This window comes from Nymphalis io, chromosome 21, assembly GCF_905147045.1.
Source record: "Nymphalis io chromosome 21, ilAglIoxx1.1, whole genome shotgun sequence".
NCBI classification, from domain to species: domain Eukaryota; kingdom Metazoa; phylum Arthropoda; class Insecta; order Lepidoptera; family Nymphalidae; genus Nymphalis; species Nymphalis io.
The window spans coordinates 3,964,194-3,978,923 of record NC_065908.1 but is presented as its reverse complement, the minus strand read 5'-3'; the positions used below and the strand labels follow the sequence as shown (position 1 = coordinate 3,978,923).

Sequence of the window (14,730 nt, the reverse complement as noted above, 5' to 3'; positions counted from 1 at the left end):
AAATATAATTGTTTTGTTTTTTTTTTTTCTTTACGAATAGTTTGTTGACAAATTTCAACTTATAATTCAGTTGTAGTCATGTAATTTATCTTTTGCGTGCTTAATTAAATTCTAAAGCTCAATTACAGATAATAGAAAATAATAAAATGATACCTAAAAATATTTTAGGGCTGTCTTTATTTTACCTACGCGTCTTAAACCGCCTTCTAAACAAAAAAAGTTAATTCAATTAATAAAAATTATGTTTAAAAACAAATTTAATCCATTTCATATTCTGTTTATTAAAAAATATTCACTATTAATATTTAAAAATAATTAAATGTTTAGATCATTGACCTCAAAATTTTAAATTTGATCTGTGGATAAAATTTTAAAGGCGGTCAATGGCCATTTAATTTTTGAAAAAAAAAAACAAAACAAATTTCGAATCCGTGGCCATAGAGACCAACATAACAATAGACGACGTTGTGGAAAAATGAAAGTTTGACGTGTATCGTGTGTTTTTTGTTGAAAAATAATTGAATTATAAAAAAATAAATGATGTTCTCTGATGAGGAAATAAAAGAGAGCAGCCTCATGCGCCCTGGAGATGAGATAATAAGGTCCGATGTTTATTTATTTTTTTAATAAAAAAAATTAACTAAATATTTTTTTGAATTTCAAATTGATTTTTTGGTTCCGTTTATTTTTCGGGATTTTTTTATGTTTCAGTATTCGAGAAGTATGTTTAATTGACAAATATGATAAGAAATATTTGGGAAACGAGCCCTTACTGTCGAATTCGAGTCGCAATGAAGTACGTATCATTTATAAGAAACTACACACAGACGACTCATATAAAGTTAATAAACAACTAGATGAGATAAATATGAAAATCGTTGGCGAAATTCGTTTGACTTAAAAACTTTTAAAAAGCAAATTAAAATACTTGTTACAAGAATAATCAAAATTAATTCAAACCAAAAAATTTTTAATTAATTTTATATATTGTTTAATTTTCATACACTATTCAATTTTCATTGGCTTCGTATGCGTTCCATTTCCATTCATTTGACAGTGATTAAACTTTCGCGTGTTTTACGTCCGGGCATGCTTCTGATATATGTAGTTACACATAATACAGTTACGTAGAATATACAAGCACGAATCATATATGATTATTTTAATACAAAAAATAAATAAACAAAAGAGGCGATACATGCGCCGCGCATAAGCCTATTAGATAAAGTAAAATTAATATATCATATGAATTGAATTAGATACTACGTCACAATTTTTTGTATACTATATTAATATATATTTATAATCAGCTTGAGGTACCGCGCTTGTTTCGTGATGGCTTCTTCTCCGAGGGTCTGGACCCGCAGGCGAGGTTTGCATGGACTGAGGAAGACGGAAACATCGCGTCTCTTGTCTCAGAACCGGGGTTTGGTACAACGGGACATACAACCTTCGGAACGGATCTTGACGCGGCACTTTCTACTGACATCAAGGTCTGTAGGAAGGCTAGCTAGATAGCTCTTAGGTATAAGCTCTTAGATTTGACATAATCGTGACTGTATATAAGAAATCTATGCTAATTATGCTAATGATGTTCTCCTGACCGACTTCGGTCATGGTTACTCTCAACATCTCTAAAACGTCATGTTAATCATATAGATTAAATTGTCTAAACCTGCTGATCTGGTTATAAGTTATAAATGAATTTTGAAAAATAATATAAAACAATGATTAAAAACAATGAATATATAATATACGATATAGTTGTTATAAAATCACTATAAACATAATGATCTAATTTTTCAGGAAGACACGTCGAGTTCCGGCTACGACATCACGAGAAACGATCTATCGCTCCAGAGCAAGTCACAAGTCGAAGCTAACGCTGTCTCTTCGACGTCCACTGGCAACGGTATGAGTTTATCAGAAACAAATACTAAAGAGCTCAACGGTATACAGACCGCCTAGCGCTGAACAAACAGGGTGCCACTTCCAAATACTAATATAACCCATATGTTTTTTTGGGGTTACAGATATCATAGTTATGCCTTGATTTATAATAAAAATTTGCCTGTGGTAATTTTCAATATTACATTTTTTCTTTGTGTAACTTACCTGATTTAATTAATCATGCCTTACTTCGCCAATGTGCTACAAACCTTAGGAACAAAGATGTAATGTCCCTTATGCCTATAGTTAACTATTCATCCAGAACGGAAATACATTACATTACAAAATGTTTGCTGTTATAAAATTTGTATCCTGTCAGGATTGCACAAAGCCCTCCTAATTACCATCTTGTTCTTCCAATGTTTCTTCTTGAACCTGAGTAATTTTCAGGTCTCTCTACCACCCAATCAAAAGGCAGAAGCACTCACAAGGTTGATAAAGCGGATCCTCGTTCGAGATATCACTACGTCAAGTACGTGAAAAGACACGGACGCACTGTCAAATTGTGGGAATGTGGTATATGTATGTATATTTATCATCTTAGTCGGAATAAACAATTGAGTATGTATTTATATGTTTACTAAGAACTGCGCACGGTTTCATCCATGACGTAGCTATTTGCCATCGACCTTTCATAATGAATGAGATATCAGCGTGTTGAAACTATACAGTAGCAGCTCCTGTTCCTGATTTGAGACCTAGTCTTAATTAACTTAATGGTGCTTGAGTGGATTTTAATCTGCGATTTTGATTTAAATATATTTTTTTTTCGACTGGACCATTTTGGCTTTTACAATAAAGCCATGCATCTGATGCTTGATCCCCCAATATAATGTAACTCGAAAATATAAAACCATGAAGTATGGTCTAGGTATGCTCTAGGAAAAAAAATGTTTTATATATGAATAAAAATTATACTCCGTTTATTCAGTGAAATCAAAAGGGAAGGCTCTTAGCTCCTTGGGAACTGAGGAACCAACCAAAGTAAAAAAAAAACACCTAGGCTTACCAAGACCCAGGACTTATATATAGGCCTCTGCATCTTTGTCAGATGATTTAAGCAAGCCACTCTCCGTGTTGTTTTCCACCTGCAAGACAGATGAGCGAAGTGTCCTCTCCGTGGATGCTGCTACGCCTGGGCAGGCGACTTTATGGCAACACGGGCTTGCCCAGTACCCATGCCACCCTCTCCTCCTCCCCAGCAGGATCCGCAGGAATGACGAGTCAATACGTGTGGTGCTGGTATGGCCGCAGGTGACTGGCTTACGCCTAAACGGAGGCACCGCTCCGGGTTTAATATTAGTTTTCTTTCTTCTTTGGCGTGACGCTGGGATAATTTTGGGAAACAACGTATCAAGGAGAGGGGTGAGGATACTGTGATCACGGAAGATACAGAAATGTGACACTAGTAGCTAGAGCAGTCCGGGGTCGCGTACCCGTAGTGATTCCAACCAGCTATCGGACAGATAACTGGTAGATCCACCCTCTGGACAACCAGGACTTAACTCTTTAAGTTATACTCCAGTATTTAAGTTGGCAGAATGTTCGCGAACACTCAGCCTCAGCTTATTGCTATAATTTAATAAAAACAAACGTAAAAAGAAACAAGAAAATTAGCTCAAAAAAAATTCTTCACCAGGCAGTCGAGAGTTCCAACATCAATATACCTTGATGCGACACCTTCCAACGCACACAGATGAGCGAAACTTCCATTGTGACGAATGCTCCAAGAGCTTCCGACAGCTCTCTACACTCAGTCAGCACCGTGCGATACATTCCGCGGAAAGACCTTATGCATGCGAGGTATGATTTTGATAATACTATATATCCGTAAAGTCTATTATTCTGTGCGATTGTTTAATTGTTCTGCTATAATATTATACACTACAACAGTTTTTGATTAATACATCTTAATTATTAATACAACACTATTCCACTTAATTTCTTATATAAACTTTAATTTTACGTCCAATGTTTTGATATCAATTTTGCCAACATTCAAATTAAGCATATGAAAATTCAGTGGTGCTTGCCCTGGTTTGAATCCACAATCATCGGTTAATATTCACGCGTTCTTACCACTGGGCCATCTCGGCTCTTATCATCTTCGTGGGGTCATCCTCCTCGCGTTGAGCCAGTTGTCAAGCTGGTCTGTTATTAAGATCTTAATAATCATAGTACGGCTCTCATACTTTACAACAAACCACTTAGACCCAAACATTTAATTCTTACTCAGTACAAAATACTTTGTAAATATATTTTAGCAAGGCAGACTAGCAAATGTGCACTTGATAGTAAGTGGTTTCCTGCACGCATAAACACTGGCACTGCAAGAAATATTGAAACTTGTAATATCTTCAGGATCATATATCTTGAGCATATATCTTTTGCCTGTAATTACACTGGCTCACTCAGTACAAAGTGAATCTCAAAGTTAATCTTTAGTAACAGCAATCAGTTTTCCATTCGAATAGCTACATGGGCTTATACAGTACATGAAGGCTACATGCCTAATATTTAAATTATATCAGCTAAATGTTTTATTTGTAATACATTAATTAGGTCTGCAACAAAACATTTAACCGCGTATCCACTCTCATCTCCCACCGCAAGACTCACTCCGACGAGAAGCCATACAAGTGTCATATTTGTCCAAAAGGCTTTCATCAGAAAGGTTTATATATTTCATTTTATCCTATATCCTATCCCAATCCATTTTCCTTATTAATATAAGCTATAATTTTTGACATATGAGCGATGACGATTGGTAACGCAGTGATTGCTGATATAACTATAATATACACTGCAAAAATAAATTACCTGGATATCATTGCTATCAGTACTCGACGTCATAAGGAGCTGTATTTTATCTTAAAACATTTCCACCAGATGGTTTTCATAGGTGTTTTTGTTAAAAATTAAACTTTGAAATAAACATTTTAAATTTCCAGAATTGGTATCAATAATTTTTTTTTAAGAATATATAGTAAATTTTTAATATTTACTTAACAGGCAATCTTCGAAATCATCTCTTCACTCATACAAACGAACGTCCGTATCGTTGCAATATTTGTATGAAAGGTTTCAATCAGCAATCGAATCTGGTGTGTCATAAAAATAAGGTACTTTTAGAAAATTATTCTTAGTATGATAGTGATTAATGAAAACAAATCTATCCATCATTATCATCATCATCTACCTCACCAATACCAAATTATTTGTAAAAATAAAAATTGCCACCAATGTGTTCAATTGTTGGTCAACATGACCTTATTAAAAATAATGGTAATTCTACTAAGTTGGATAACCTGACTATGGATTGACAAATCTCTTCGAAAACAATCACAACATGAATTGTAAAATAACAAATTGAATTAGAACCGGAATCTGAGCAACACATACCCACGGCTTTGTCTGTAAAAGTAATTCAAATTTATAAACACGTTATATCCAAACAGGCTCATCCTGATGAAAATAATGTAAGTACTGTTAAAAGCAGAAACGCTCCACGCGTACCCATTCTATCAGCTACGGAAACACAAACGGATTTAACAAGGTGAGTACTAGAATATCTTTCACTACTTCATGCACAAAACTAATTTTGAAATGCATAATGGTATGATTTCGTCTTGGCCAATGACGTAAAGTATAGGAGCAAACTTTTTGCTGTTTATAGTTATTAAGTTCATTTATCACTTGCACTATTTTAATTATGCTGGCTCGTATTTATACAATTATAACATCAAATTATTTTAATACTGTATGTCATCGTTTTAAGGCCGCCGTCTGAACAATGTGAAGTATCTTCATCTGTGGGGCCTTACTTGCCACCTGAACGGGCAATATCAATATGGCCCAAACCAATCCAATGGAATGGATCAAAGTCTTCATCGGTATCTGACGATTTATGGAACGATTCTCCATGGGGCAGTAGTGGTGTTATAGTAGACCCTATAAATACTTACCATATGGGAATAGCTCTCGCAACGAGACAAACTCCATTCGCTTTACTGAAATCAGATAATGGTACTCCAGTTCTTGTTAAAGTGGTTGATACAAAACTGCCTGGCGGTAAACAGGTGAGGAAAAATATTTTATCTTTCAAATATAATACTAAATTAAAGAAATGTTGATATTGTAAGTGTTTTCGCTGTGTTATATTTTTAGATGTTGGTACCTGCAACTGCCGAAGACTTAAAATTTGGTGGGAAAATCGTTTTAAACAATGAAGATACAGCAACTCATACACAGGTGGAGAAATATTTAATAAGACATCTTTTTTTGTTTCTTTGTTGTTACATTACAGTAACAGCCTGCTAATGTCCCACTGCTAGGCTGAGGCCTCCTCTCCGTTTTGAGGTGAAGGTTTGGAGCTTATTCCACTACGCTGCTCCGCGTGTTGTTAGACTGCGTGTTGGTAGAATACACATGTGGCAGAATTTTAATGAAATTAGACAAATGCAGGTTTCCTCACGCTGTTTTCTTTCACCGTCAAGCACGATCATCGGTTAAGATTCACGCATTCTAACCACTGGGCCATCTCGTATCTTTGTTCTTGAAACCTAAAAAACATTACCAGAACTTCGAAAGATTCACTTTTTATGCGAATACTTTACCAAAATAAGAAAATTCATTCTTAGAATTATCTTAGTTAGGTATAAATCTGCCCGATGCATTGTAATACGAGTATGTAAGCTGTAAAAATAAAGTATTTTTTATAACTTAACACAAGAATATTAATATGTATAGACGTGCAATAGTGAGGATAAACTCACTTAGAACACAGATTTTATCATCAGTTGTTACTTTAGTAGAGCAATAAATAATAACTTAAATACAGGAAGTCGCTTTAGCTACAACGTCAGACGTAAATAGCGCTGTACAAATTCGAGTACCAGTAGTAGCGACTGTAGTACCAAAGATCAGACCTGGAGGAAAGCTGCAGTTGTCTGTTGAGGAACCACACCACGTGTATCACAGGACTTTATCTTCTAATGGTAAATTTCTGCAAGAAAAGATAATAGTTAAATTAATTACTTGGTGTGTTATTTCTCATTGTTAACATTCTTCAGACAATAACTCAATATAATTAATATTTAGTACTTTTTACGTGTATTAAAGTACTAACTGGCGGTAGAGCTTTGTGCAAGCTCGTCTGGGTAGGTACCACTCACTCATCAGATATTCTACCGCAAAACAGCAGTACTTGGTATTGTTGTGTTCCGGTTTGAAGTGTGAGTGAGCCAGTGCAATTACAGGCACAAAGGACATAACATCTTAGTTCCCAAGGTTGGTGGTGCATTGGTGATGGAAGCGATGGTTAACATTTCTTACATGCCAATGTCTGTGGGCGTTGGTGACCACTTACCATAGGTGGCCCATATGCTCGTCCGCCATCATATTCTATAAAAAAAAATATGTTTTAATGTATGTGTTATATTTTTTTATTTTAGGTGAAGGGAAAGATAACAATTGTTCTACTTCTGCGGGGCCTTCTATACCCTCTACGCTTCCTCCTCTTGAACCACTTCGTCGTCTCGATCTTAATTTAAATGACCACAATACACGAACCAGTAAGTGAACAGTTATCGCTTCCGAACGAATCGCGCTTATCGTCATACATAACAAAACAGTCATATACATAATAAAGGAACACAATTTATACATGATATTTTTTTTTATAGACTTGTGCTCTGCTTTTTTGTTTAATAATCTTTTTGGACGTTAGTCTGGTAAAAAAATAATTCTAGTTAACCATAATTTGATTGGTTCTTGTAACATTTCATCCTTTTTTAATTTTATTAAACAAATGATGTATTCATTGAAATTTAAAATCTTGTAGTAAATGAGAAATTATTGCATATTTAATATGGGTAACTATCGTAGCACCTAATGAGGCATAAAAACATCGTTCTATTTTATAGAACCAGGGCGATCTGATGGTAAGTGATCACCTCTTAAAGGAATTAGGTATTGTTTTTTTTTTTTTATATGCCCCGGGATGGCAAATGACTCTACTCCACCTGATGGAAAGTGGTAGTAGAGTCCAAACGCGACGACGGCCAGTACAGACGGGAAAAACGTTCTGCACTAGCCGCCTTCGCTTTGCCGGCCCGCAAGATGCCTCTTCACGCCTCGTTTGAAGGAACCCGGGTTGTAAGAGGAGGGGAACACGTGAGCTGGTAAGGAATTCCATTTTTTGGTAGTGCGACAAAGAAAGGAGTTGCCAAATTTCTTTGTGCGCGATGGAATTGATGTCACAGTTAGGCGGTGACATCGAGAACCAGCTCGCGTGGACTTAAGAAGGAATGGGGAAGCAGGAATTAGAGAGAATAATTCCTCAGAGCACTCACCGTGATACAGACGATAGAAAGCGCTCAGTGCTGCTATCTCGCGACGAAATTGTAAAGGTTCAAGGGTGTTTGTGACCTTTACCTCGCCAATAATGCGTACTGCACGTCGCTGCAACCGGTCCAAGGCCTCCATTAGGTACTTAGCGGAGCCATCCCAAAGGTGCGAGCAATATTCAACGCAAGACCGTACCTGTGTTTTGTATAACAGGCACAGTTGTTGTGGCGTGAAAAAACGCCGCACCTTGTTCAGAACTCCGAGTTTTCGTGAAGCTGTTTTTATAATAGCCTCGATGTAATCCCTTGGACTAAGGTCGCAATGAACGTCCATCCCCAGCATGGCGATTTTGCTTTGTATCATCAGCGGTGTGCCACAGAGGGAGGGATGAGGGTAAAATGGTGACTTTTTCGCTGTGAGAGCGCACATCTGTGTTTTCTTGGCATTAAACTCAACAAGATTATCAGAACCCCATTTGGCGATGAGCTCTAATGTCCTATCGAGTTTAATGACAAGATTCTCCCGCCTCTCCTCAGTTTCCGCCCGCCCAGCCACTGCGCGTCCGTGGTATCCACCATGCACTGTACTATCATCTGCATAGCAATGTATGTTCCCAAGAGAGAGCATATCATTGATATGCAAAAGAAAGAGTGTGGGAGATAGCACAGATCCCTGGGGGACCCCAGCATTCACTACATAGAATTGTGAAGCGCAACCATCTACTAAAACACGAAGGCTACGCTTGTGTAGGAAGCTGGCAATCCAGGTGCATAGCTGAGCAGGCAGACCATATGCCGGTAGCTTGGAGAGAAGACTTCTGTGCCAGACCCTGTCGAAAGCCTTGGAGATATCGAGGCTGACAGCCAACGATTCTCCATGCTTGTCGATAGCTTCACCCCAGAGGTGCGTTACGTACGCTAGAAGATCACCTATGGACCGTTTTGGTCGAAACCCGTACTGACGATCATTAATTAGACAGTGATCTTCTAGGTAATGGATCAGTTGGTTGTTTAAAATCCGTTCCATCACCTTACAAAGTACTGAGGTGATAGCTATTGGCCGATAATTTGCCGGGTCAGACCGATCCCCTTTTTTGGGAACCGCTTGCACATTAGCTCTTCTCCAAGCCTCCGGGACACATCCCGAAGAGAGAGAAAGTTGGAACAGGCGCGTTAACATAGGATACAACTCCGCCGCGCACTTCTTCAGCACAAAAAAAAAAAAGAAAGTACTGGTCTTATATTGTAAATGACTACTAAATACGTCTATTGTTTTGTTATTACACTGACTCACAAACTATTGAAGCTTAATTGTAACGGTGTGTGGCAATTTAGTAAAATAACTGACGAGCGACGAAAGTCCCTCTGTCACATCGACCTTCATGCAGCCCTACAACAGTAAATTATTAGGATATTTTTTCGTATTCCAGGTCGATCTTACTCACCTGCGCCTTCGTCGCCTCTCGACCTCATCTCCCTCGATCTCTTTGAGCCTATCGGATGCATTCCGCTTGGTAAGATTTTATTAATATACTATATATGTGTTATATACAATAAAAAAAATATGATTACGACTATTAATTTTATGAATTTATAAAAGATTTTAATAGAATTATCTTGATTTTACCAGAAGTAAAATTACAACCTGTAAATTCCACAATGCTGCATAAAAGCCTCATCTTCTCTTGGGGAGAAACGTATTCTACCACGATGCAAAGCGGTTTAGTAGATACACATGATCGAGAGTTTCATCGAAAACATGCAAATTTCCTCGTGATTGTCATTAATGTAATTGTCATAACTATCCTCAGTTTACTAAGGAGGTTTAAAGATAACAGGCTCAAAATATCTCGTCGATACAATAAGAAATAGATGATATAAATATTGTAATGTGAACACTGTCAGTATCACTAGTATATTCGCTTTATGAATTAACAAATGTCATATTAGAGAGGTTAAAGAAATATGTATGAGCCTTGAACAATTCAATTGTTTATTTCTTATTACATAAAGTTGATCTTGTGATATTAATTAGGATGACGATTCAGACATAAGAAACCGTATTCTCTTTTCAAAAATAAGCTGTTCCCTCAATCAATAATGTTTGAACTAGAGACTTCTTCCAGGATGTTGTTGGTAAGATATTTTTTAATTATTTTTTATTCTATGTATTAAGGTCGCCAGATCACATCTGTGGACAATATTGAGCAGCCGCCTCCGTCTGACGACTCCGATATTTTTATAGAAAAATTTGAAGTACGTACTTATTATATACAATCATTAAAAATACCGTTATTATCGTTAAAAAAAATTGTGTACAATTAGCGCGATCTAAGTTGATCAAGACTTAAATAATATCTATTAACATAATACCTAGATCATTTATCAAGTAGGTAGCTTGTACCTACTTGATAATATTCGCGCGTTCGAGTCCCGGACCAGGCTAATAAGTTTACTAGGTTTATGCGTACATTAAGGAATTGTTAGCTTGAAGTTTAATATCCTGGAACATTATTCACACACGGCCAGCTGATCCCAAACTAAGCAGAGCTCGTACTATTGAAACCAGACAACTGATATACTACATATACTACTTTTCTTTTGTAAATACATACAATATATAGATAATTACACCCAGACTCTGGACAAACAGACATGTTCATGGACACAAATGTCTGTCCTGGGTAAGAATCGAACCCACAACCTTCGGCGGAAAGGCAAGTATCTATCAACCATGCCCGTCAAAAAAAAGATAGCAAAATTATATGCTGATCTCTCTTTAATCGTGTCAAGATTGCCGTTTCATTGCACTCTAAGAATTAGCAGTGCACAATTATATAACGTCCTGGTTCTAGGGTCGGAACATGATTAGCTGTAAAATAGTAAAGTAAATATTAGTATATAGATAACAAATATTTATTAAATCATCAGTCAACTATATATATTTTTATCATTATCATATATATCATTAAATACTAACAATTTTAATTCGGTTACTCACAATTATTACAAATATTGATTCACTCATCCCGATAGTAAAATATACACCATGCAAATATTTGCAATTTTGCAATAGCTTGCAAATGTACCTTCCATTAAAAAGTCATTAGTCACGTTTTGGTTTTTTTTTTTTAAATAGAAGCCTAATTATTTATTTGATATTTCAGGAAATTATCCCGTTATCTGATTCTGATTGAAATTTTTTAGTCTCCTCAAATTAATGAAGAAATGTAGTTTTAAGCAATAATATGTATTTTAATAAAGAAAGATTTTAGAAAATAAAATTGTTTTTTTTTACTAAAAATTTTCGGTCTTACTTTAGTTTAGAGCATGTTTAGTTAAACACTAATTTCGCTCTTTCTTACATCATTGATTAGACATTTGCAAGAAGAAGACACAGCATTGTTTAACTAATCACCCGCTATCGTTTATAAGAAAGGCTTCTTGTTTTATAATATAAACAGTTTGATGGTTTGATTGTGAATTTGAATGATCGAGTTTGTACAGTTGACTTACAATGAGGTAGCCCATTTACACGTCTGCTGCTTTATAATGTATGAAAATTGTTACATGTTACATTGTACAATGTTGTTGTTGAGAATTCGATATACTTTTAAATTAATACATTATCTTTTTAAATCAAAATATGAATGTTGTGTATTTTTTTTTTTTGATTATTTATTGTTGTGTTAATTACTTAAGAAATATTAAAAGCTGATCTCGTAAATAAACTATTTATTTTTTGATTAATGAAAGTGTTTTCACCTCTGAATGGCGATGTGTGCTGGACTTATCCGACGCTTCATTTTCAGGTAAAAGCCGCCAGGAACGATTTATAAAAAAATTGACGGAACATTTTGAACAAATGTATAAATACACACACATAGATAATGTGTACAATCATGTAAACTGTCTATTTACATGATTGTATACATTATATTTGAGTGAATCAGCGCGATCAAAACTTGTAGAATCTTTGGTTCTATCTCAGTTGGACTACTGTGATGTCCTTTATGGCCCCTGCCTTTATAAAAAAACTGAAAGGGAAAATACAGAGGATACAAAATTCTTATCTAAAATTTTGTTACAATATACCTCGATATTCGCATATTACACCTTATTTAAATTCCAAAAATATATTAAATATGAAAAATCGCCGTACACTTAAATTAAATAATATCACTTTCACCTTAAAATATCGTAAATAAAATATTCCCAATTATTTGACGGATACACTTAAATGGTCTGAAACAAATAAATCCAATTGTAGATTGAGCCGAGTTCCGCGACTAGTACTGCCTAGACCACATTTGCAAGCATTTAGAGGTAGCATTCGTTTCGCTGCTTCCAAGTGTTGGAACGATATCCCACCTCCGATAAGGAAAGTACGTCACAAAATAAGTTTAAGGCACAATGCAAGCAATGGCTTCTATCTATACAAAAGACGCGATGTGTCTGGACAAATGTGTGTAACTAAACTTCAATATTTAATTGTTACTAAGATTGTAATTTATTAAAACATATATCTCTATTTGTTTAAACATTTTATATATTATTTTATTCAAAGGTGCCAAATTGATTATCGGTATATCAGGGTTTTAAAGTGCTTGTACGAGAACGCCACCATGTCGATCCGACTCCAGGATCAGAACTCAAAACCTATCCAACTGCAGAGAGGTGTAAGACAAGGAGACGTGATATCTCCGAAACTGTTTACCGCTGCATTGGAAGATGTTTTCAAGCTTCTGGACTGGAACGGACTTGGCATCAATATCAACGGCGAGTACATCACTCATCTTCGATTTGCCGATGACATTGTAATTATGGCTGAGACCTTGGAAGACCTCGGCACTATGCTCGATGACCTCAGCAGGGTTTCCCAACAAGTGGGTCTAAAAATGAACATGGACAAGACGAAAATCATGTCGAACATCCATGTTGCACCCACTCAAGTCAAGGTTGGAAATTCTGCACTCGAAGTTGTAGACAACTATGTCTACCTAGGTCAGACCATCCAACTAGGTAGGTCCAACTTCGAGAAAGAGGTCAATCGTCGAATTCAACTCGGCTGGGCAGCGTTCGGGAAGCTACACGATATCTTCTCATCCCAAATACCGCAGTGTCTCAAGTCGAAAGTCTTCGACCAGTGTGTGTTGCCAGTGATGACTTATGGATCAGAGACGTGGTCGCTCACAATGGGCCTCATAAGAAGGCTCAAGGTCACTCAAAGGGCAATGGAGAGGGCTATACTCGGAGTTTCTCTGCGAGATCGAATCAGAAATGATGAAATCCGCAGGCGAACCAAAGTAACCGACATAGCCCGAAGAATTGCTAAATTAAAGTGGCAGTGGGCGGGGCACATTGCTCGCAGAACCGACGGCCGCTGGGGCAGAAAGGTTCTCGAGTGGCGACCACGAACCGGAAGACGTAGCGTGGGCAGGCCCCCTACAAGGTGGACCGACGACTTAGAACGAGTCGCGGGAAGCCGTTGGATGCGGGCAGCGCAAGAGCGGGCAACGTGGAAATCCTTGGGGGAGGCCTTTGTCCAGCCGTGGACGTCTTTCGGCTGATGATGAATATTATTATTTTATTTTCATTTTTTATTCAATATGAAATATTTCCTTTTTCTAGAATTAAAAAAAAAACCTCACTGTTTTAGTAATGCTTGCATGTTTTCTTTTATATTAGCCCATTGTGCGTGTTATAAATTATATTAACTTTTATTATTTAAGTAATTTTATCTTCTTTTACCTTTTACTGCACTGAATGTAGCGTTTGTGTTGGCAGCATATGTACAAGGCGTAGATTGAAAAGTAGCCTAGCTGAGACTACGACCTTTTCACCAAATTATGAAATATGATATTGTTGACTCTTTTTTTATGGTTTTGTACCTTAATTTTTTTTGTCTTTGTTTCTTTTTGGTGAATAAAATCATTTATTATTATTATTAATAGTTTTTTTTATATATTATACGGTCTTAACCGACGTGTCAGAAAAGTCCGTCAATTTAATTGTTTTTTAAAAGTTATGATTTTTGCACAAACAAATGATTTTTAAGTAATTTTGACTGTTTAATTTAATAGTCAACTAAATATTTAATCATACTGTAGTAAAATTTGTCTGAATGTCGTAATGTAGGTATTATGATCAATAAACTAAGTTTTTAAAAAAATATTCTGGACTTCGCCGAAGTGACCTTAATTGTGTATTAATTATTGTGATTTAGTAAAATTTCTTTTTATTTCTTGCAAAATATTTTGAACCCCTATTAAGATTTGTAGAAGGCAATTTCCTGGGTGCAGTGTAAATAATACGATATTATGATACGACGATGACGTGCCTATTATATCGTTTTAATATCGCTGTCATATCGCATTGTGATCGACACGTGAACGGAAATAAGTCCTTTAGGGGTGATACGAGTAGTTTGAGT

The 14,730-nt window shown here is 36.1% G+C and overlaps 1 protein-coding gene across 1 annotated transcript; it reads left to right on the top strand.

Annotated features, from left to right (window-relative positions):
* The first annotated feature begins 540 nt into the window (after positions 1-540).
* Positions 541-11,494, top strand: LOC126776672 (zinc finger protein 415-like). The gene is made up of 16 exons (XM_050499295.1): positions 541-602; positions 712-796; positions 1,311-1,493; positions 1,807-1,951; positions 2,341-2,472; positions 3,590-3,753; positions 4,513-4,624; positions 4,963-5,072; positions 5,409-5,506; positions 5,729-6,029; positions 6,118-6,175; positions 6,789-6,947; positions 7,404-7,523; positions 9,728-9,811; positions 10,474-10,553; positions 11,465-11,494. The coding sequence occupies exons 1-16, from the start codon at positions 541-543 to the stop codon at positions 11,492-11,494; spliced, it is 1,923 nt and encodes a 640-aa protein (XP_050355252.1).
* Positions 11,495-14,730: the final 3,236 nt, after the last annotated feature.